General features: G+C 42.8%; 2 protein-coding genes across 8 annotated transcripts; both read left to right on the top strand.

Annotated features, from left to right (window-relative positions):
- Positions 1–252: 252 nt before the first annotated feature.
- Positions 253–2,241, top strand: LOC108048941 (mannose-1-phosphate guanyltransferase alpha-A). Its single transcript, XM_017129912.2, has 4 exons — positions 253–637; positions 904–1,606; positions 1,706–1,970; positions 2,026–2,241. The coding sequence occupies exons 1-4, from the start codon at positions 390–392 to the stop codon at positions 2,124–2,126; spliced, it is 1,317 nt and encodes a 438-aa protein (XP_016985401.1). The 5' UTR covers positions 253–389; the 3' UTR covers positions 2,127–2,241.
- Positions 2,242–3,069: 828 nt separating this feature from the next.
- LOC108048909 (RNA-binding protein fusilli) lies at positions 3,070–24,456 on the top strand. Of its 7 annotated transcripts, XM_017129860.2 has the most exons (13): positions 3,737–4,327; positions 7,842–8,130; positions 12,529–12,783; positions 14,479–14,755; positions 15,355–15,444; positions 15,510–15,564; positions 16,375–16,485; positions 16,646–16,916; positions 17,578–17,904; positions 17,998–18,144; positions 18,207–18,453; positions 22,524–22,762; positions 23,403–24,456. In XM_017129860.2, the coding sequence occupies exons 2-13, from the start codon at positions 8,002–8,004 to the stop codon at positions 23,823–23,825; spliced, it is 2,571 nt and encodes an 856-aa protein (XP_016985349.1). In that variant the 5' UTR covers positions 3,737–4,327; positions 7,842–8,001; the 3' UTR covers positions 23,826–24,456. The 7 variants fall into 7 exon arrangements, with proteins under 7 accessions (XP_016985344.1, XP_016985346.1, XP_016985347.1 ...); XM_017129859.2 differs by having other exon boundaries at positions 17,578–18,144; XM_017129858.2 differs by lacking the exons at positions 22,524–22,762; positions 23,403–24,456 and having other exon boundaries at positions 3,736–4,327; positions 18,207–21,398.
- Positions 24,457–24,740: the final 284 nt, after the last annotated feature.

The raw sequence follows: 24,740 nt of genomic DNA, 5'->3' as shown, positions 1-24,740 counted from the left end.
ATAATAAAGACTATTTATATGACTTTAGTACACCCTTATATCGAAATAATAAGAGTTTTTATTCTCGCGGTCAAATTATTTATCAGATAGTTTATAAAATGGCATGTTCATTTATTCTCATTTGAAGAATTATAATATTAATTAATCAAGTCTACAACCCAATAAATAATTCAAAACAAATAATATGTATAACATAAGTAGTACATTTAACAGTCTAAACGCAGCGTGCTGTTAAGTCCGTTATCAGTTATTCCAAGTGCTGTTAGCGCAATCAGCTGTTGCAGAACCGAATATTTTCCAACTGGCAACGTAAACAGAAAAGATATATCTTGCTAATCGGCCACAAATTGATCGAACGGCATTAGTCATCTGTCCGCTGAACGCACACCATGCTGAAGGCCGTTATCCTGATCGGGGGCCCTCAGAAGGGCACCCGCTTCCGCCCCCTTTCGCTGGACACGCCCAAGCCGCTCTTTCCGCTGGCCGGTCGTCCTTTGATCGCCCATCATATTGAGGCCTGTGCCCAGCTCCCCGATCTCCGCGAGATCCTGATCATCGGCTACTACCCGCAGACCCAGATGGAGGGATTCGTGGGCGACATGCAGGCCCTGTACAGCAGCAGCAACATCAATATCAGGTGGGTCTATAAGGTGCAAGGTTGGGAGTGATTCTATGATTGCCCCGGAAGGCCCACCTACCCGTAGTTATTAATCATTAAACTTTCCATTATATCCCATTGTACATCTTTGTACAGGTTATAATTAAATTATCTTTTAAAATAACGAAGTTATCCAAAGAACTGTATCCAAAGTACTTATAGAATCAAATAAGAGTAGTATATTTTTTACAGGGTCAGTGAATACCTCTTACTAAACAAAGATTCCCCTTAAACACTATTTCTAGATACCTGCAGGAGTTCACTGCCTTGGGAACTGCCGGTGGAATGTACCACTTCCGAGATCAAATTAGAGCTGGCAACCCACGAGCCTTTTTCGTTCTGAATGGAGATGTGTGCGCTGACTTTCCGCTGCAGGAGCTGTGTGGTTTTCACGAGAAGCGTCCATCGAGTGCCCTGGTGACCATCATGTCCACGGAAGCAACGCGCCAGCAATCGCTGCACTACGGATGCCTGGTGTTCGATCGGAACAGCGGAGCCGTGTCCCATTATGTGGAGAAGCCCAGCTCCTATGTGTCCACCTTCATTAACTGCGGGGTGTATGTCTGCTCCATGGATATATTCACTGTGCTGGCGCAGATTTTCCACTCGCGAGGTCAGGAGTACGGCTGCCAGGGATTCAGCAATGGAAACGGTAATGGAAATGGCCGGGAGCAGGGCCACATCAAGTGGGAGCAGGAGGTGCTCACTCCGCTGGCGGGCACCGATAAACTCTTCGCCATGCCGGTCCCCAATTGGTGGTCCCAGCTGAAGACCGCTGGATCCGCAATCTACGCCAATCGCCATTACCTGGGGTTGTATAAGAAAACGCATCCGGAAAGATTGGCCAATGTGGGAACCAAACGTGGAGAAGGTGACGGCAGCTTGATCTGCACCGTGTTCCCGGATGTCTATGTCCATCCCAGTGCCACCGTTCATCACAGCGCTGTGGTGGGTAGACGAAAATTATGAAGAGTTTTTTATAATTTTATTTTCTTCTCCTTTTTTTAAGACCATCTGCTCTAATAATCCTTTTATTTGAACTTCCAGCTGGGACCTAATGTGGCAATAGGACCTGGAGTGACAATTGGACCTGGTGTGCGCATCCGCGAATCGATTGTTCTAGAACAGGCTCAGATCCTGGATCATACGCTCGTCCTTCACTCTATTGTGGGCAGGGGCTCCATTATTGGGGCTTGGGCACGTGTCGAGGGCACGCCCAGTGATCCGGATCCCAATAAGCCGTTTGCCAAAATGGAAAACCCACCGCTCTTTAACAACGAGGGCAAGTTGAACCCTTCGATTACCATACTGGGTAAGTACTTAGAATCATTGGAAGACTTCTTAATTAAATGAACCACCATTTGCAGGCTGTTTCGTGCAGGTCCCCGCCGAGAAGATCCTGCTGAACAGCATAGTACTGCCGCACAAGGAGCTCAGCCGCAGCTTCAAGAACGAGATCATTTTGTGAGGATGATTACTATCTTTTATCTTCGGCCTTTGTCCTTATCAGTATGCCATTTTATATGTTTATATTGTGCAATATTCCAAAAATCTATCTATTAAATGTGCCCTAGCCCTTGCAATTTGTCAAACCTTTTTAAGATATGAAATCGCCATGTAAGAGTCAAGTCATTCGCTCTGGAACTGCAGTTTTGGGTATTCTATCAGCCAGTCATCTGATAAAATTATGTTAAAATATTCGTTTACAATTTTTTTTTGGTATTATTGTATTATGTTGCTTTTAAAAAATGTTACCTTTCGGTACGGAGTGGACCGGAGACATGAACGTTAGGGCAAACTTTTTATTAAAATAAGACGCCGAAGTTTTGCTTTGTTGACTACTTAAGTTACGGATCCTACCAACATTTCCAAGCTATCGCCAAACAAAAAAGAGTTTTAAAATTAATTTCTGGTTGTAAATAAGGTCATTTTCCGATCCCTAATTATTACTTCCTATTTTTACACTATATGCAAATGGCACATCGAACAAATTTAATATTTAAGTAAAAATAAAACTCAATCCTTAGGGTCTAATAAATCTTTCGTATTTGAGTCGATCCAAAAATCATTGCATACTTTTTGGCAAACGACAAGCCCATAAGATATGAAATTAGAGTTTTAAAATGGTCCATAAAAATCACTCATACGATGCGAATGCCAGTTACAATTTGTACTACAGTTTTTTTCCATTTTGATGGTGTTTTTAAATTTTTTTTTATTTGGTTGCTTAATTATGTAAATGATAGAAATTTAGATGTTGAAATAATGGAGTTGCATTCTTAAAAAGCAAGTTAACATTTCGATAACGATCATTTTTTGGGCCGTGACACGCGTTAGCTCAGGTAAGCAACCCACGCACACTGACACCTGCGCTCTCTTGGCAATATTCGCTGTCTCTCCCTCTTTCGCTGGTTTAGACCAAAACGCGTTTACGTTGCTCGATTGTCAGCCAGTTAGTCGCCGTCGCCTGTTGCTTTTGCTCTGTGTTCCTCGCTCGCTCCTAAGACAGTGATATTTGCTAAATAAATAATAGTTAATACTAGTAAATAATACTTAATTGCTGACAACGATGATTCTGGCCAAAAGGAAAGGTAAACAGGTAAGTCAATGTATTCTACGTGGGCAATTTATTCTCCATTCTCCGTTGGTAATTGAGCAAGCGAAGAAGAGGAAGATACAGAAGAAGAAGAGCGGAGCAAACAGAGTACAGGTGTAAGTGTGTGCGAGGGTGAGTGTGTTGGTGGAGCGGCGCAGGTAACTTTTCTATGTGTGGGAGAAAGAGCTAAAGGGGGGTCATGCTCACTGAGCGTAACTGTCTTGCGCAGCGTGGGAAATTAACTGAGAGACAGAGCGGATTAGCTCTCGCTTGAAAGCCAAGCTTCAACTGCGGAGTATGTGTAATTCCCTCTCTTAGGAGCACTCTCTCTCCCCGCGTAACCAACTAGCCTATTGGCAAACACACACTCACCTGGCCATGTTGTTGTTTTTGCGGGTATGTGCGTGCTGGAATTCCGCTCTCTGTCTCTTGCTCTCTGCAAGCGCAGCTCACCTTAATTTACCTTCGTGGTTACCTGCGTTTCGCTGCGGCGATCAGTTGTTTTTTCAACTTGAAACCAAGCGGATGCGCGGCGGTCGTTATAAAGAGTTAACAAAAAAGGTCCGACACATACACACACACTCGCTCGTGCACGCACACTCATACCGAAAAAAACTAGAAAAAAGACAACAAGACAAAGTGGTAGAAGCAACAGGTCAGGAAGAAGAAGAACGAGTCTTGTTTGCTGGCCTTAAATTAAGGTAGTTAACTATTCAAAAGGCCACAAAAACAACGCGGGAGTTGAAATAATTTAACTGCAATACATACATAGGCGTTAAATGCCTGTGTGTGTGTGGGCAAGAGAAAAGAAAGTGCAATAAAATCCAAAAATTGTGAAAATCCAACAAGTGCAATGTATACAACAAAAAATACATAAACCAAGAAAACAGTAAAAACAGTTAAGTCGGCGCGAAAGAAAGAGAGTGAGTAAAAAGACGAAGAAGAAGCAGAGAAAGAGAAAGAGGAGCAAGAGGAAGCTGTAGATATCATTTACCAACAACCTGTCGCATCTTAAAAAAGAGCGAGAGCGAGAGAGAGGGAGAATATCCGATTGAGAACCACTTGTTGTTGCTGTAAGTCGAACAATCTATTAAACATACCAAAATGAATGAACAACATCAACAAAAACAACAGTAAAACGATGCGCTAAACAAAGTGAAAACAAATTTACAGTTAGCTGAGATTGAAACGAAGATGCAGAGAGAAAAAGAGCCAGACTTGTTTATAATACCCTCTACAAAAAAAGGATTCATTAGTTTATCTAAAAGTTTAAATGCATTTTATATTTGAAGAAAATTATTTCTTAAAAACTGAAATATTGTTATTTTAAAAACAAAATGAAACAGATGACAAATATACTCAAAGGAATGAAAAAGTAATCTAGTAATATTTATAATCTGTGTGCTAATTTTTGTAAAAACCTTTCTACTAAGAAAATTACATTTTGCCAAGATAAGATATCAACTGAATTGGAAACTCATGCTGGTTAGAAAAATTAGAGTGCTAAGAAAAAGTAAAAGTAAATCCAAAGGCGCAGGTCAAGCAGATATTTATAGTTTTGATAAGTGAATAAATTTAAGTGCACATATATTTTTAAGACTATGTGCAGGGTATTCAATTTTCGCCTAATGTTGATCTTGGTTTTATTGGCAAGAATCAAAACAACAACAACAACCACATTAATATTGTTGCACTTGTTGCTTGCGTGAGATCCAGTTGAAAGAGGGAATAAGATAAAAGTCCAGATAGAGCGAGAGCCTGAATCATTTTACTTCTTCTCTGCGTTTTCTACCACTTTTTTTTTGTATGAATAACTTTGGCAATTGGCATTTCTCGTCAGCAATTTTGCGCAATCATAAGTTTCCTGTTGCCCCAACAACAACTAACGGCACACGCCAGCAACAACAAATAATATTTGCAAGCGGGAACAATGCATAAAACAAAAACCGTAAAAAAAAAACTTGCGCAATTCATAATTTAATAAGCAAGTCCGAAAAAACAAACAACCAACAAGTAAAATCTGCTCACTTTCTGGTTTACCAATCAGCAGGTAGCAATTCATTAATTGCAATAGTTGTTGCCGTTCCCGTGGTATTAGCTGTTTTTATTCCACTCCTGCTGCGCCTGTCACTAATTCGTATTTAATCACTGCTTTATGGTATTGTCTTTCCAAGATCTTAACGGTGCCTGACGGGGATCGATCTTCATTTACAGGCAAACTTGTGTAGATCGATTTTTCAGGACCAACTTTCAGTATGTTCCAAGAAAATAAATAAATACATTGCAGTTTCTTACCGTACATATATCGTTTATTATATGTATATCTTCCGGAACATCGACGTTATAAAAATATCGATCTATGATAGTCATATTCCGAACATATTAAATTAAGTCCAAAAGACTAATAAAACGACAAAACAAATTTATTCTGAAATGTCTTGATCGTTTCTATCGAAGATATTTAAGATCGTAAAATTAAAAATGTTTTTAGAACAAATTATATTTTTGGAAAATATTAAATTTCTTATATTATTTAAATTTACTTGATATTAATCCAATCAATTCCGCGGTAATTTAAACTTTGTTACGTATCAGTACAAGTTAGGAAAGTTCCACTGTAGTTTGATTTCCAGTTAGTCTGTATTTTGGGTTTCTTCTTTTTAATGACGGCCCAGCGCTTTCCCATTGTCTTTTCGGTCATTCTTTATTTTACTTAATTGGGCACAGACTCGCGTTCCGTTATTCATTAATGAAGAGAGTACCTTTTCCATTTCCATCTGCCATCAAGTGTCCAACGAAAGGGAAAACTTATCAATGCGTGTCTTCCCCTTTGGTATAACAGTATCCCTCTATCGTTTCCATTGCAACCTATTAAAAGCACAAAAACCATTTCATAAGCCCACAACTTATGATATGCCACTCTGGAGAGGTTGAGGTAAATCAAAAGGTTTTAATGGCGTTGTAAGGGCCTAAAGTCTCGGAACAGGAAATAGAGCACTTTCGGGGTTTAGCTTATATTGCAACAGTTAACGCACTGCTTTTCCGTTTACCTAACCTCAGAGGTCGAAAAATAGTGTCAAAAGTAAGAAACTTACAAACAAGTTTAGGCTTTATAGGTATAACCCATGAAGACGCATGTAGTTCTTTTGGGAAGCAAGAAATCGTGGGAACCTGTATTGATGATGATTTCCTGCTAACGGAAAAAACGGACCAAAGGGCACAAAATGCAAAAGCGTTAAAAACCAGTAAAAAGCAAATGTCATAAATTGCACAAGACGCGAGTTATAACCGCAATCGCTCATTACCACACGGTCACTCTTCGGGATGATAAATCCCCTCGATTCATATGAGTTTCAAGTCAAGTGTGGACTAGTAAAGCAGAGCGTTATGCTACAGTCTAACTTCTATAAGACCAACATCACAAAATTAAATATTTTTAACTTTTCATTTTTGGAAAAGTTTGGTGATTATTATATCGTTGTACAACTTGCAACTTGAGAGTTTTATAAAAATGAATTTAAGTTATTGATGGTATTACATAATGACATTCATATCTTTTATAGAACTTTGTTTTAAAATTATAGTTTTTTAACTTTGAACTTTGGTCTACATCAAATAGTGTGATGATATGACACATTGACTTTTTAACTTATGACCCTCTTAAAAATAAACAGGAAATAAAAACACATTTAGGTAAAGATACATATTATCTTACATAAAACCATTTGATGTAAGAAATATTTTTAAGGTAAATGATGTGAACTATATTCGAGTTAGAGAAGCTTGACTGTGTTAAGCCCAGCTTCCGTTTCGATCTGATCGGATCCGACACGAGGAGCACTTAAAGTGGCACAATTACGACAGCCTGGCCTTTTTGCACGTATGCATTATTTAAAATTTTAATTATAACAAAGAGCAGTCATGACAACTACAAAGAGCGACTTGCGCCTGCGCGCCCGCTTAACCCATGAGCTCCATTTCGGTTGAACTCTGAGGGTCTTGTGTTTTCATTAAGACTAAAACTTTTCACATTAAAAATGCTCATAAAATTGCACTGTAATTTTTCGTCCGTCGTCCGCTTGCTTATTCGCTTTTCGTTTGAACGGGCGAAATTAAATTTCAAATCGCCAGCCTGGGGTTAATACTTTAATTTCAATTTGACCCGCTTGACGTCAGCGGTCTTAGAAGCTCCATTCCGAGCCAATTACAAATGCAGCTGAAAAGCGGCAACGCGACGGGAAAACTGGCAACGTCACATGGGTTAAGTGACGGACGGACGATGGATTGCATATGCAAAATGTCGCCGTGTCAAGCGTTTTGCCAAGTTTCGCGCGAATCACCGGACTTTGGGTTTCTTTTCGATTTTTTAGTGCGAGCTTACAGTATATAGTATACTATGTCATTATAGTGGTTTCGCTTTGGCAAATTTTGACACTGCCACAAACCGATTCGCTTTGTTTGACATTTCTTGAACGCACTCGTAATTAGTGCTTGCTTAATATGCAGCCCAAAGTCCAAGTGTGCAGTTTGCAGTTTTCAGTGTGGATTGTGTAATCAATGGTTCCTCTATTTCCTCCTTTTTTTCAGGCACAGCCGCTGGCGGAGCAGCCCTGAGATGCAGATAGTCCAAAGCTAGGCTGGCATGAAGCTTCAGTTCAAGGAGCAGAATCACTAGCAATAGACATAAATCAAGGAATCCTGGGGTCAAACATCAACAGCACAATCATCACAGGAATAGATTGACAAAATGCAGGTTCCCGAGCACGTTGTTTCACTGTACATCGCCACGTGCGGCCAAAATGGATCCGGCCTAGGATCGGATGAGAAGGAGATCATATTGCTGGTCTTTGTTCTCCTGGAAGTCACCACTGGACAGGTGAGTCAAAATCCTTTCATATCATAAGAAGAAAAAAACTAAAACAAGCTCAGACAGACAAAATAGTTAAACCAATGAAAAACATTTTTTTTTAATAAGTATTTTTTTAAAAAAAGACTAATTTTTCTAAAAAAATTCTCCGTTCTGAATTAACTAATGTGAGGATTTTCAATTTTAAAGCTTCAAAATAAGATAAAATGTTACTTTTTTAAGTCTAATTCGATATTTGTACCATGAGGAAGGGTATAAAAACAATGCTTTCCATACATCTGGGATAAGCTCGGCTGGCGCCGCCCACTGGCCACCATTTTGTTGGATCGCTCGGCTCTCGTCTACTCTTTAATTAATGAATGCTGTGCGATAACAGACCCCTCGCACACACAGAGAAACTGGGGCTGCACTTTCGACTGTGTGGAATGGCGATCGTTGATTATGTTACAGCTCTCGATTTTGATTCGCCAAATGTAGAAGATGCTTGACTACAGTATTTACTGGGCCAGCCATTTTGAAAATACCATAGATTTTAACAACAACAATTCAACGTAAACTATAGTACTATACTTATATTTCTCTGATTACCATTTAACTGAAAATTGCACAAGTATAAGTTGCGATCACTGAACAGTTTTTAAAAAAAATATTAAAAAGATATCTGAAACTACTTTGCAGTCGGGTGCAATTACATTCAGACATATGTCTAATTAGTGGGTAAAGTTTAATACCTCTCCCTGACATATATTTACAAAGCGCGAGAAAAGAATGTCGAGATTGACACTCTCGAACCCTGTCATTTGGCGACTTTCCTGTGCTCCACGTGTCGATCTCTGTTTATAAGTATTTATGTTTTTTTTTTTTTGGGGGATCCCACCCAATTGGGTAAGTGAGGATATAGAGGGGTGTCCACATTGTATATGGATATTTGCATATTTTGAGTTTGCCAAGCGATTGACACTAATTGTTTGGAAAAAATCTCTAAACATCCGAGGTGGCTAAGGGCAGGCCAACAACCGAGACCTGCAGTCTCGTCGAAAGCCCTCATCGGAGCCCGCTCCATGGCATTACGAAATTCCCCCGACAAACTATCGCCGGCCATTAAAACTTATTTGTCAAGCGCCAAAGCAAGTTTTCCAAGAAAGCACACAGAATATATTGAAATTGGAAGTGATGTAATACTCTGGGATTGCCATCCTTCGAGACACTTTTTCACTGGGGAAAAAAGTGTCATCCTCAAGTAGCAGTATGCTAAAAGATTTCTCATTTTTTCTCAAGTGTTATTTTAATACTAATAATATACTGGATTTTACAATTTTCCCCAAGTATTATTAAATATAGTACATTTGATATTTAAATAAGATGTTTTAATTTCTTTAATCGCTTTGTTTTCGACTGAGAAATTTTTGTATTAGTTTATTTCCATAATTATCGGTCGGATTGAGTCGTTTTTCGATTTCCCCATTTCGATGCATTTCATGGGGTCTAATAATGACGCTTTCAATACGCAATTTTATTTGCCCAATGCTTGACAATCTCGAGTGCACACAAAAACCCGTATCGTTTCGTATCGTATAGTATCTGGGGGTTACGTGGGCGCTTCGATTCCGGCGGAGGCTGCGTGTTCAGATATTACTTATATATGTATATATAGTGGACGTTGTTTTCGCACCGACTAGAACTGATGAAGGAAATGGCCGGCCATTAGATAGCGCTGTGTGTACCTTCGGGTCGGGGCTCTTGAGGCTATTTGCTGGCATTAACCGGGGGTACCCGAGATGTTTGCCTGACATTGTCGCGATTCTATGACGAGCACGCAACATTTTAGTAAGTGCAGCTACTCCCTGCCGTCCTGCCCGCTTTAAACCCTCCTCCACGTCGCTCTTAAGTGGCATTTAATGGCGACATTGAGGGTCCGCAATTACGAACGCTTCTATTTCAGTGCGAGATTTTTGACGAGATTTTTGACCCATCCGAAGCCCCTGACCCGGTGTCAGAGCAGTCAGCTTCTGTCTGTTGCGGCTGCCAAAATATTGTGAATTAATTACCCACGTTTAAACTCTGGCTTCCAGCTAAGTGGCTTTCTCAAAACGTTTCGACTTCGGGGCCAATTTTTATGCTAATCTTCGCGGTGAGTCCCCGACGAAGATTATTAGTATTATTATTATATCGCTTTTCTCTGGCTATTTTTGGCTGGGTCAAGGGGTCAGTGGCAGACGCTCGAATTTCTCCAAAATCCTCCTTTCCTTTCACCCGCCACCTGCTCCCTTCGGACACTAATAAGCCATACTAGTCTAGACCGGACTACTGAACAAAATATATTTTATATGTCGGCGTATATCTGAATACCTAATCCAGTCTGCGAAATATATGCTAATATCTTGGCCACATTATGCTCAAACGGTATTCGCAAAACCAGTGGAAAGTGGAGCTATATTTTGAAAAAGTCGCTATATTTATGTGCCTCCGAAGTGACCAAACTTTTTATATATTTTTTTGGCAAACCTTAAGCATTTTAAAGTCATGAATTTATATAGCTTAAATCAACAGACAAATGCGTGATTGCAAATTGGGATACAAAAGAAATAAAAATCGATATATAAGACTTTTTATGGGGAAAGTATTTTAGCATGAGTGACCAGAGTTACACCGAAAAGAGAGAACTCCTGAAACGTCTCTAAAAATTAGATACTTCCAATAAATAATAATAATAATAGTTAATAGTAGACCAAAGTGTCATGGTGAAGTCTCATTTATTATCTCTTCTCCAAGGTATTCAACCGCATCATCGTGATCGTAATATTGCACTGACAGCAATCGAAATTGGTTTCGGAATTGAAGGCCCCCGGCCATAGAAGTCGGCACTGAATTATAATAATAACGACCAATATGCTGACCGATTCTGACTGTCATTTGTCTGCCATATAGAGCGACTGTGGGTTTTTTTTTGGACAGCTGAAGGGGGAGTGCGTCCAAACTGTCAAATCGTATCGCTTGATTATAGTTTATTTACTTGGTCAGCGTGATAAGAGAATTTTGTTGGTGGCTCTCCCTGAACGGAGGAAGACTTTCCCAAACGGAAACACCATTTTCCGTCTCAGGCGATCCATTTTCATGTCAGCTTGATCTCAAATTGAATTTCTCTGTTATAGATTTCTTGCTGGAGAGCAATTTCCTTGATTTGATACAGAAACACTCGCACTACTGGCTCACATATACCGATACAGTAATTGGCATGTTAATTACAGGCTAGTTATGACTCGTATGGCAACAATTAAAGTTAATTAACATTTGAAAACAAACTGCAAAAAGTGGCCCAAAGTGGAGTGTCGAGGGGTAAGAGTGGCGACTGGTGAGCCTGCTCTTAATCTCTATCACTCTGCGGCTCTACTTGAACCACTTAGAACTCTTAGCTGGCTGAACTTTAATTAATCAATCGGTGTTTCTATCGAACGGAAATCAGTGGGTTAATGGAAACTCTGGAACATAACCTCCTCTATGTCGCATTGAGATCCCCATGTTGGCATAATTAGGGGTGCTTTTAACCCCCGACTGAAGCCCACATTCTTGTCCGTTGAATTTAACATGACCGCAGCTCATGCATTTTTCATTTTCTTCCGTACCGTGCTCCCATATCCCCATATCCCCGTTTCCCTTTTTATTTTTTACCTCCAGTTCCAGTATTGTTCTGACATTCAAAGCCTATGCAAATCTATTTCGGACGCCGGCAGAAATCGGGAAACAAAGAAAAACACAATTTTAGTTTTCTTCCTAAGGCCTACCCCGCTTAGATTTGCATAGCGCCCAACTACCTGCAGGAAACCTCGATTCCAATTCGGATCGAGACTTCTTTGCATATCCGCTGACGTAAGCTCCAGTCTTTGTTCCCTTGGGATTGGAATTGCGGTCACTGGTTGGGAAATGTTCTTGGGATCTCCAAAGGTCGCCTCGAAAATACTTTCCCGGAAAGATCCAGAATCATAGAACTGTGGTTTGTGTTTCAGGTGTACTTTTACCACTCTATTGGATGATAGAGATAGGAAAAGTGGGCTCAGTCAAGAGTGGTTTCTGTTCCAGGGGATAAGACTGGGAACAGTCATGCTTACTGTTTAAATTTATTTTTATCAATGCAAATTAATATTAAATAATAATCCTAGTATACGGAACTTATTGATACGAGTTAAGGTTCAATAAGTCTTCATTATTTGTTTTCCTGTGTAATAAAAACTACAAATTTTAAGAAGTGAAACGCAAACTTGTGTTTAAAATAATAATACCCTTTTGTAGGGTGCTGTTATCTCTTATATCGAGCTAAACCTTATATTACGCCTACTATTATAGCTGGCACTTATCATTGTCAAGGTTTACTAATGAATGTTTGTTCTCTATCCGTATTCACATTTCCAGATCGTGGGCACCAAACAAATACTCGTGCGGCCTGATGGCTACTTCATCAAAGATCGCACTATTTCGAGCTCATCGGACAACTCGAGTGTCACCAACAACACGGCCAGTTCCCCGCCCTTGGCGATCGGGGATTCCAATAACGGCAGTGGAGCCGGGAGTGGCAACGGTAGCACCGTGGACAACGGATCCGAGCTGATCCTTCCCATCGCAGAGGCCCAAGCTGCGGGCAAGCCCTTGAGTGAGGCCATCGAAGAGGTGCGTATAATCCAATCCGATCCACGCGGTAATCAGAGCACGTTGTTCGGGTTGTTTTGGGTTGTTTGGATTCCGGCCAGTTATCAGCTGATTACGATAAGATTAGGCCTGCACTATGTTACTAGTAAATGCACACGTTTTTGGGGAAGCGAGTGGCTCTATTTTGGGAACGCTCGCTCTAAAATGTGGATGATTCGTTGTTGGTCCTTGCCCCCGACTTATAAGTAAAGTGTTGCGCCGCCACTTATCAATGGGCATCGGGTTACCAGGGTTGTAAACACATACACTGGTAAAAATCGTGTGCTACACTATAATTATCATTAAACCTTTTTTTTTTTAATCTCGATACCTCGTTTGTTTTTACAGTGGATATATTAAATATTCTATTGAATGCGCATTTCTTTCTTAATTCAGAAATAATTATTGTTCATTTGTCTTCTGATATGATTTGATACATCAATAAAAATTAAACTTGTGCATTTTTTCCATGTGTAGGATAAGTTGAACTCGTTCATATTCTATTCTATATTCTAAACCATGTCTGATAAGCGTCTATTTAAGATCTGATTCCGGTTTGAGGGAGTCATGATGAGTGGGCGCTTTTCTTGCGCCGACAAGCCATCCTCTAAAGACCTTTGGCCCATCACAGATTCCACAGTATAGCCTCCTACTCCTTCACAGCTTATCTGACCTACTGATAAGGAAAACACTCCAGGCAAGCCCCCGGTTCCACATTCAGTTCCATTCTGACACAATAACTGGAAAATGCCGCTCGGCAAACACATGCGACTTACATTATTGGCTTCTGATGCAGATAAAACATCTCGATATAGATGTTGAGGGGAGCGTTGAAGTGTATTTTAAAATGTTTGAAGAGTTGAATCATCATTATTTCAGATGCTTCAAACATTTGATGCCCTCTGAACCTTGACTAATCTGGGGATAGTTTATATTTTTTTTTGTGGATTTTTGGTTGTATATTCAGTTGAACATTCTTTATTGCGTATATTATCATATAAAGGTACGTCCCATATTTCGGAATATTCCTGTTAAACAAGTTTGGTAATTATGCCAACGAATCATTGAACTTTAACACCCAACTTGATCGGTCTAGACCTAATATTACTCCTAATCTTCTTTATACACATCCCGTTCGCCAAGGCAATTACTTAGCTCGACTTAAAACTGCATCTGGGAACCTTTGTTCCGTAGCGAGATCAGAACATGACGCATTGAAAATCCGGCACAAGCCTGGCATACTAAGTGGGCAAGTCAATAGGGCCAATAAAGCCATTGCCCGGAGATAGTGATAAGCTGCATTGAAACGGGGCAAGGTGGCTTGGAATTAGTGATGTCATCTGGATTATACTCCTTGCTCTGTCGCGATTTCGAGCGGGTAATGCGACATTAAGCCGCGTGTTATATTTATTCACCATGACACGGCTGAAAACTGTTCACTTAATTGGCAATAATTGCCGGCCACTAAAACGGGTTTGAGCCAATGGCATTAAAGCGATTGGGGGGAATGTGGCACTATCAGTGACCCAAAGCAACTACTTTTCCTCTCCGCCCGGTGGAATGTTTGGGGTATTTTCCTCTATACTATACTATACGCAACCTTTGCCCCACCCTCTGTCTTTACGAGAAGTGCTAATTGCAATTGGGTACTAATGAGTCCGTGTCTCCGCCCTCCAGTTCGATGCATACCTCCGATCTCTGTCGCTCCACGACACGGAGATCAAGCTGGTCACCGATGGCCAGCTGCCGCTGAGGCAGTGCCTCCACCGGGAGGCCAGTGCCAAGGACGTGGAGCTGCCGGCGTACTACAACCGCTTCAGCGACCTGCGCAAGGAGTTCCTGCGCTACAAGTCCGGCGACCTTGCCCGCGCCCTCGTCCCCGTCAAGGACGTCAAGAAGATGCTGCAGGCGCCGACGCTGCCCATGCCGCAGTCCATCGCCGAGATGCTGGGAGGTGAGTAACGAATTACTGTATAAAATACATGTGAAAACAATTCCATAACTTAAGTTATTTTGAGGGATATTTTAGCTATGCAAGTTCAACTGTGGTTAAAAATATGTTAAGTAATTTTACTATTAAAACTATTGTTTCGATTTTTATTTCGCGTTCAGATACAAAAATCATTTAAAGTTCAATTATTATCCTAAAGCCACAAGATCATTAATAAATCAAAGTAATTATATTTTAAATGGTTACAAAAATATGATTTTGTGGTATTTAAAATATAAAATCCTTAAGTGCTAAACAATCTAATATTAATAAAATTGTTTTAAAAAACTGCACTTTGAACAGAATTTGTTAAGCAAAGATAACCGGTTAACTGCTGAAATCATTTACATTAACTGTCTTATTTTTATTCTGGTGCATAAACATTTTACACAATATCATTAAATCGTAATGCATATTATTTAAAAGAACCGTTTCCAATATTAAACAATTATCAAATTGCAAATGTAAATAAAATATTAAGTAAATAACCCTTTTGTCAACATTACTTTTCAAATTATGGTTACATGATTTCTAATTAGTTTTGTTTTCTTTCCTCCCAACAGAACTCAACACCTCATCGGTGGAGGACAACGACTTTTTCATACGCGAATCTCGCGACATGGTCACTGTGATCCAGACTCTGCTGCAGGCAGGTAAGCCACACAAAGCTCAGATCTCTTCTCCGAATTGTTCACTACCCGAAGTTACTTCTGTACAGGTCACAAATTTGCTGCAAACGAATTGGTCAACCTGGTACTGGAACCTGGAATTTGGTGAGTGCTGTGCTCAGTGCGTCCGTCCGTCCGAACTAGTTCCCCGTAAAAACCCAACCCGATCCAAGCCCCACTCAGCTGATCCAATCACTATTTCGAGTGAGAATAACTCACTCGAAACTCAAGACGATCGCCGGGCCCACAAAGAAACCACTCGAGCACCCAGACACTGGAACAAGGCCCCAAATCCGAGCTGGGAGCGTCGCTCTCGTCAGTCTTCGTTTGGATTGGGAGCCGATAAGAGCTCGATCGTAGAGCCATATAGCCATTGTATTGCCAGGGAACCGGGATCGGTACTCGTATGGTGTCGGGTGGCATCGTAACGGATCAGGGGCAACGTGAATGCACGGCTTTTGTTATCGCCGGATCGCCTAGGAAAATTTCATATACCTCGAAGTCTGTTTTTTTTCGGGCCAATCACTATAAAATATTCAATTAGCGAGCGACAGAGGTATAACCCCTTTTCAAAACTCCTTGTTCCCCGTCTGCCAACTCAGATTATTCATGTTTTTTATTTGTTCGCGCTGCTCGTTTGGTTTTATTTTCATTTTAATTTTAATTTTTTTTTTTGCTGGCCCATTTATGCATGACATTCGGTTTTATTTGTGCGAGTGTGTGTTTGCGGGAGAGTCAGCAGAAATGTTTATGCGACTTGGTAGTCGTCAAGAACTTTGGTTGCACATCGGAACGTGACTGCGACGCCTTTTTCTCCTTACCCACGAAGAGGTCCCATTACGAGTTGCATAAGTCGCTTTAGTAAAAGGTTCTGCCAAACTAGAAACTTACAGAATTTCTTAAATCTCATCACAGCTCCATTGACGACGAGATCGACGGTAACTGCATAGTGCGGGCCAGAGGATTACCCTGGCAGAGCAGCGACCAGGACATCGCCAAGTTCTTCCGCGGCCTCAACGTAGCCAAGTGAGTAGGAGAAATGTGTGGGGTCTTACTCATGTAGTGAGGCGAACGCCAAAAGATAAGCCGGTTCAGGGGTCGTCCGTGTCGAGATTACAAGCGACCCACTTTATCGTCTTCTACCCACCCGCTAACCGCTCCCTTATTTCACTTCTCCGAATTCCAGGGGCGGCGTGGCCCTCTGTCTTTCTCCATTGGGACGGCGCAACGGCGAGGCATTGATCCGATTTGTGTGCCAGGAGCATCGCGACATGGCGCTCAAGCGGCACAAACACCACATCTGCACCCGCTACATCGAGGTGTACCGGGCCACGGGCGAGGACTTCCTGGCCATCGCCGGCGGAGCCTCCAATGAGGCACAGGCCTTCCTGTCGAAGGGCGCCCAGGTGATCATCCGGATGCGGGGACTGCCCTACGACGCCACCGCCAAGCAAGTGGTGAGTACTGCAAGTTGGGAACTGATCCACTCTTGGGGAATGCCAATAGCAAAGTATTGATCTTTGGTCACTTAAATATACACCATGTTGTTGGCCAACGAAGGAAATATATAGGCTCTGCTGAATACTGACTACTGACTAATTGCTGATTTCTTAATATCATGTTAACGCTCTAGTTTGTAATCACGAAGTCAAATTGTTGGGCAACTCATACCATGTATGCTTTCTCAATGTGATGTTAAGATTCAAAGGACAGTCGGAAAGAAATTCAAACTGCATTTAGAAGACGAACTTCTCTTCCCCATTTTCATTTTGATGACAGACAAGATTTAACTGGCATTATATTGAGAACTGTTTCCGAAACAGCAAAATAAATTAATGTCAAAACTTAACGTTACATTGAGAAATCGCGCCTACAAATAGGTAAATGTTTAGGCCAAGTTTTGTAAGCGAATGTTGTTTACTAGTTTTCGTCGGAAATCCATTTATTATAAGAAATGTTCAAGGAAGTCTGGGGTAATGACGTGGTTCAGAGTGTTTGTTAGTATGAGGTGTATAGGTTGAGGCATAGATTTGCTTCTCCTTATGAATCTTACAGTTCACGGTTGAATATAGATATATAAATTTAATAAAATACTAATCAATTATTTGTTCCAACCAGTTGGACTTCTTCACCACTGGCGACACGGCGCCCTGCCACGTTCTTGATGGGAGTGAGGGCGTGCTGTTCGTTAAGAAACCGGACGGACGGGCCACCGGCGACGCCTTCGTGCTGTTCGCCCACGAGACGGACGCGCCCAAGGCGCTGGGCCGGCACCGCGAGTCCATTGGGCAGCGGTACATCGAGCTGTTCCGATCCACGACCGCCGAGGTGCAGCAGGTGCTCAACCGTTCGATGGACCCCAAGAACTACGAGTCGGGCGGCGGACACAGCCAGCCGCCGCTGATCGCCCAGCTGCCCACGATACCGCTGCCTCTGCTGCCGCAGGTGGGTGCCCACAGCCTCGCCCATAGCCTCGGAGTCAGTCCCGCTAACCTGTGCCCCCCCGTGCCTCCTCCCGCTCTCCCTCTCCCCACACAGCACCTCATCACCTCGGGCACCACCAAGAACTGCATCCGGCTGCGCGGACTGCCCTACGAGGCGATGGTGGAACACATCCTGCACTTCCTCGACGACTTCGCCAAGCACATCATCTACCAGGGCGTGCACATGGTGATCAATGCGCAGGTGGGTTTTCAGATTCCCCTTTCTTTCTGGATAGCTGCTTAGTTTCCTTAATTCATTTTTAGGGACAACCCAGTGGCGAGGCCTTCATCCAGATGGACTTGGAGGACTCGGCCCGCCTGTGTGCACAACGCAAGCACAACCAGTTCATGGTGTTCGGCAAGAAGTTCCGCTACATCGAGGTGTTCCAGTGCTCCGGCGACGACATGAACATGGTCCTCAATGGTGGCCTGGCTTCACCGGTGGCTCAGGCGGCGCAACCGCATCATGGCCACGCCCACAAGCAGCAATCGCTGCTGGCCGCCACCACGGGTATGTTCAGTTCGGCGGGTCAGTCGCCGACGACCGTTGCCGCCGGTACCGCTCAATCGCCGCTCGGCGGCACTCATTCACACACTCACCCGCACTCACATGCGCATGCGCACACCCCGGGCCACGCCCATGCGGCAGCGGCCGCCGCCGCCGCCCACCACGGATTGTCCGGCTCGTCGGGAATGTTGCCGGGTCTGTCGGCCGCCGCCGCCGCCGCTTCCGCTTCCGGCTTGGCATCTTTCATGGCCGCCAATCAGCCCACGGCTGCCGCTGCCGCCCATTCCGCTGCCTCGTTGCAAAATGCCGCTGTGACCTTGACCCCACAGGGTTACGCCCTCAATCCCTTCTCGCTGCCGCCGCCAGGATCTTCCGCTGCTGCGGCAGCCTCAACTCCTGCGCTGCTGGCCCAGCAGCAGGCCCAGTTCATAGCCCAGCAGAGTTTGCTGGTGCGACAGCAGTCGGCAGCTGCTGCCTTGGCCGCCGAGCATATGCAGCAGCAGCAACAGCAACAGCAGCAGCAACAGCTCTATGCCAGTGCGATGTTGCAGCATCCGCTGTACTTGCAACAGCAGCAGCAGCAACAGCAGCAACTGTATGCCAGTGCCATGTTGCAGCAGGGTCAGCCGCAGTTTGTGCTCATGCAGAGGCCCTCGACCGCCTACTTGCCGCCCTTTCCGCTCGGCTATATGTCCGCCGCGGGGGCGGCATCGGGAGTGGGCGTGGCAGCAGGAGCAGCTGCAGGAGCGGCAGCGGCAGCAACTTCGGCCTCCGCCAGCAACTCGCCGCTGAGTCAGTCGATGAAGCGCTCGTACGAGAACGCCTTTCAGCAGGAGGCGGCTGGGGCGGCAGCGGCGGCCAGTGCGGCCAAAAGGGCGTTGACACGCCCCCCCAGCAACCTTTATTCGTACTATAACACTGGGCTATAGACCCAGAGAGCTATATACCCATATAGACCCAATCAAAAAACCTGAAATAAGAGCTCCAACTCCAGCACTTCGGGCACATTCCGCGAGTGGGTGGGGTGTTCGCATATAATACCCTCATTATGGAGCACACATAACCATATCATGTATCATCATGGCCACCACACTCATACACTTGCATACCAGACATTCTCTAGAGCTTAATTGATACCGATTTGGAATGTAGACTTAAGTACTTTTCTTGTACGGAGTACTAGTTGTAGCCTAAGCATAATACTTGTCTATGGTCTAAGCGAATAATACTTACTATATAATTAATATGAAACAACAACACACACCCGGGCATACACACACACACACACACATACCCATAAGCACTGCTCACCCATACACGCATAAGTACACCAGCTAACAGAGGGAAGTTATATAAAAAAGGATCAAAGAAGTGTCCTGATCACTTGTGTTCTCACCAATGGATTTTAAATATAATTTTTGATATATGCTTGGTGTGTGTGTGGGTGCGTGTGTAGAGCAGGAGGGTGTATATATACTGGATTAAGAGCGGTATATATCTCCTTCCTGTTCCTCCGATTCGAAGGCAATCAACAGAGGCTAACGTTGTTCATGGAGGGAGCGAAATCTTGTGGGTAGTTTTCCCGTGGTCACCACGCCCATTCAGTGCAATTTAATTTTAGTGTTTATCCTTTGGAACTCTCTTTTATAAAGCCACCAATTAAGCCCCCCCTGAGTTCCCCTCCCCCCATGAACCACGTCAGGTGTTGGCTCAAGCTCAAAATTTAAGCTGAATTTGAAACCGAACCCCAAAAGCGAAACCGAAACCTAGAAGTGTTTACGGATTAAGCAAATATTACCGTGTTCTGTAAGACAAACCTTTTTTTGATTAACCAACGATGGCCTATCGATTTATATATATATATATATATATATCTACATTTATATACATGCTAGCTTTAAGACTGTGCGACTTGTAAAGTGGGTTTGCATATTAATTTTACCGGCAATCTTTTCCCGTGTCTCTCCATGGCCGCTAACAATCAATTAATATAAATCTCATCGTTTGACTTGCAATATCGTACACTCTATAAACATAGTGCCTAGATCTATGGTGTAGCTTTTAAGTGTGCGTAACTGGTGTTAGTCGCAAACGGGATAATTCTCTCTACTATCACTCTCTATCTCTCGATATCAATATCTCTCACTGTTTGTGTGTTCTCTGTCATCACTAATTTAGTCGGGATCAGCTAGATTTATAGTCTAAAGCTTGTTGTAAGTTGGGGCGCTTTAGTGTCTATACATAAATAGTGTGTCTAGTCTGCATAAACGGATGATATGTAACTGGTTACTGGTGACTCGGGCTTACATCCCTGCAAAGTGCTGGTTAGCTTTAAGACTGTCTTAACCCTTGAGAAATTATTATTTCGAAACGACATGATCATGGGAATCCAAAACAATGTGGTGTAATTAACTTTTAAAATTCTTCAATATAAGATAAGGAACTTCTTGTGGGTTAAGACAAGTTTTCAGCTAACGAACGTTTTGTAAAATCTGTACACACATTCGAGCTTTTGTCGGCGTCTTCCAGGATTAACTCCTGACCTTCCCAAATCCCCAGAAAACCCAGCTCTTAATATAAACCTCTCTTTTCTCCTGCTGCGTCTAACACTCAGTTTCGCTCGGCTTGGGAGAATCGAGCTTAGCGAGAGAAAGGCATGGGAAAGATAGTCTGCGCCTAGCCTAATCCTTATTAGCCTAATTTAACCACTAGTTTTATGTAGTATGGCAATCGAGTGGCTTCCGAGCGGGTTCTACGGCCACTTTAAAGAAACAACACACGTAATCAATAATATCTACTTAACTAGTTTTTACGCACAACAATTTTAAATGTTTTTTTGGAAATTTTACGATTTTTGATATTCCAAACTTTTTTACCACTAGATGTTAGTAAAACAACCTTTAATTAATTTTTTACATCAATAAAATACGACATACCGCCTAAACTAAGCCCGCTCTCTCTCTCTCTATCTCTCTCTCACACTGTCACCATCTCTTTCGCTCAATTGTGTGTTGCCCGATGAGTAGAGGATCGAACCCAGACCTACTAATAACAAACACGAAATCATAATGGGTTTAATTCCTTACTAATCCAGATAATCCCAAACCAAAAAGAGAATTCCTGCTCCAAAGATCCTGATTCCCTTCCCATATATCTCCCCTCCCCCCCACACATTATCCCCTCATTCCAACACATATATGTACATGTAACTAGGGTATCGGGCTTGGGCTAAGCTTTACACTCGATCGCGTTTTCAGCGCCTCGTTCAAGGGGCCAAAAAGCTGGGAGTGGATATCCGGAATCGGCATTTGGAGTTTGTTTGGTTTCTGTTTCCGTCACTGTTCTAGCCACATAAATACTATCGTAACTCTAAGTGGAATGTCCATCATGATCGTACTAGTCATAGTCGCATCCTGTATGTAACTCGACGCAGTCTGTACCCTCGGGCGCATACTATATAATCAATTACGGCCCCTCAGGGCCTGGTGCTTGGATTAAACAAAATACAATCGAACAAAAAACAAAAACGAAAATATAATCAAAATCAAAATTACCAAACAATCGGCTAAACATGTTCAAAATTTGTTCTCGTACTTGTGCGCAACTGTTTCATGGTCTCTGGGTAAGGTGGTAAGATACTCGTTCCAAAATACCAACTATATATGTCTCTCCTACCATTTGCAATGTCTAAACGGTGAGTGATTTGAATACAATTTTGCCCCTGCTAACCGACTAACTAACTGGCCAATTAATTAAGGAGATAAGATCACTAACTAACCCAGTAACAACTACAATGACAGACGGAGAACCGAGTGACCGAATGACCACTTCAAGAAGCACCGCAAAAGCTGAGAAGATCGGCTGATTTATATCTAAAAACCCACGCAAATATATACTTGTATATCTTGTATATCCCCTTTTCCCCCCTTTTTCAACAAGCAAAAGCCATACTCACAACACTTATTACCCCAATTCCCCAAATTTAAAACCAACCGTTGCCCTCTTTGTGTTGATGATACCCTGCAGAGGATGAGACTTCATCGAAATTATACTTTTTGTTTATCTCCACATAGGTGCCACCGTGCTGGGCGCTCACTTTGGCGGTCCCTTTCCGGCCTACGGAGCAGCCCCGCCGCCGCCGCCGCCCCACACGCCCCTGCTGGCCACGCCCCGCTCGCACCACCATCCGCACCACCACCCGGCGTCCGCCTTCTACCCGCCGCCGCTCGTCTACTGGCCCTACCCGAGTCCGCCCGTCTCGCCCACCACCTACTACAGCCAGCCCGGTGCACACTCCCCCTCGCAGCCCCTGGTAAGAAATGGGGCAAGTGTCCACACTCCCCGAAAGCAACACTCCCCTGGAAAATAGTAGGGCCCAAGGTTAGATAAGCTTGCGGTCTGATTTCAGGGCAAGGTACAACTTATCAAAATACCAGAAGGGCATGTAAAAATAGCTTTACTATCCAGATATTTAATACCGAGCACCTTAGCCATTTCAAATTGGTATACTATTTAGTTCAAAACAATTTTTAAAACTAAACAAAATTTAAAACTATTATATCCACGTTCTCTTTAGATATTTAAAGCTATTATATCCACGTTCTCTTTAGATATTTAAAACTATTATATCCACGTTCTCTTTAGATAGACGTTATAGACGTTAAACTCGTTATAAAATTCCGAATTGATTGGCAATACTCCCTATGAAAAATTTACTTTATTGTAAATATGTCGAGGTATTGCAGGAACAATTTTTTTCCCAAGATTTTAATAAAAAAACAGAATTGATAAAATCGCTTAAAATAATACTCACAAAGTTAATTAACTCTTCATTTTTTATTTAGTTACATTCCATTTAATTAATACAAGCTAAATTTTATTAAGTTACAAATATTTACTTTTGAAATGAAATATTGAATTACAAATAATTGACTTGTTAACTACACTTGCAGTACCCGCTGGACTTCTTTCCGCCCTCGCCGCTGTCGCCGCCCAGCGTGGCCATTCCGCACACGAGCACTGGGCTGATACTCACGCCCACAAAGGCGGCCGTGTCCTTTGTGCCGCCCAAGCAATTTTCGCCCTCGACGACCGGAAGTGGCAGTGGGAGCTCCAGTTCCGGCAAGGTGCCCATTCAGATGATGGCGGCGGTGCTGCCGGCGATCGCTTTAAATGGAACGACGGAGGCTGCCACGCCCTCGACGCCTCCAGAGGCGGTTGCTACGGCATCACAAACGCTACTCAGCATAGATACGAACCATGCCACGCCCACGACCGTCGCTGCGCCCCCGCTGAAAACGGGCAGCCAGGGGGTGGCGGGGGCCGCTGCCACGCCCCTCGTGAGCAACTCCTGCGTGGAGCTTTTCATCTCGTAGAGCTGCAAACGAAATCCAAGCTTTTTTTCTTGCCAATCGAAGAAACCTATGCGTAGTCTAGTTAAGAACCACACAACTCTCCCCACGCCTCTAGCCAAGTCGCACACCCGCGTGGTGAGTTCGAAGGCGGCGATGGAAAATTCGAAGTTCGAAATTTTAAAATCAGCATGACCACGAGCTAAACAAATGGAATCTCGCCGCCGCCTCATGAATTTCTATATCAATTAACCCGCTAGTGCTAAGTAGTTAGGCCGCCCAGTGCAACTCATTCGATGTTCTATTTATTCCGCTGCTGCATTGCATTCTATCCAAATATACACATTAGCCAATTAGCAAAGAAACGAAGCAAATACGACAAATTTATCCCTAGTCAATAGTCAAATTATTTATACAATTATCTATTTGTAACTGCATGTTAATGTTATCGAAGCCGCCAATCAGTCAGCGATTATCCATGTTTTTATCCTTAGGCTTAGCAAATCAAATATTGTTATTATCCTTGTGCACGCCCAGAAAAACAGAAGACAGATGCGCCCTGCAATCTGTTTTGTTTTGTTAGCCCCATTTGCAATGAAAAGATATTATCGTTTGTTCAAATCAAATATACAAATAAATTTATTTTAAACACAAAGTCTGGATTTATTTATTATCGACAGCAGCAATCGGGTTAGCAGCTTAACATTAATTCCAAGCCGGATGCAATTACGAATCAATTAATGGCAGGTGCAAGACGGCATCATAAATAATCCCGTACGGACACTGATAAATCGCTGACAAATGGCGTTACAAACGGACGAAAGTCCCACCGACCCGTTTAAAGGACACGGTCGTTGTGAACCATCATCCGGTCGCACCGTACCATTACCATTGCCACTATCATTTAAAATAGATTAAAAATCGTCGCAGGTGAACGGG

The sequence above is a fragment of the Drosophila rhopaloa genome, unplaced genomic scaffold (assembly GCF_018152115.1).
Source record: "Drosophila rhopaloa isolate 14029-0021.01 unplaced genomic scaffold, ASM1815211v1 contig_115, whole genome shotgun sequence".
Taxonomy (NCBI): Eukaryota; Metazoa; Arthropoda; class Insecta; order Diptera; family Drosophilidae; genus Drosophila; species Drosophila rhopaloa.
This window is presented reverse-complemented; position numbering and strand designations above follow the sequence as displayed.

Coding starts and splice junctions, on each gene's coding strand:
- LOC108048909 (XM_017129855.2), top strand. CDS start 8,002: ATGCAGGTTCCCGAGCACGTTGTTTCACTGTACATCGCCACGTGCGGC. Junction 12,784..14,478: donor TGAGTGAGGCCATCGAAGAG/GTGCGTATAATC, acceptor TCCGCCCTCCAG/TTCGATGCATACCTCCGATC. Junction 15,565..16,374: donor GTACTGGAACCTGGAATTTG/GTGAGTGCTGTG, acceptor ATCTCATCACAG/CTCCATTGACGACGAGATCG.
- LOC108048941 (XM_017129912.2), top strand. CDS start 390: ATGCTGAAGGCCGTTATCCTGATCGGGGGCCCTCAGAAGGGCACCCGC. Junction 638..903: donor AGCAGCAACATCAATATCAG/GTGGGTCTATAA, acceptor CACTATTTCTAG/ATACCTGCAGGAGTTCACTG. Junction 1,971..2,025: donor CCCTTCGATTACCATACTGG/GTAAGTACTTAG, acceptor CACCATTTGCAG/GCTGTTTCGTGCAGGTCCCC.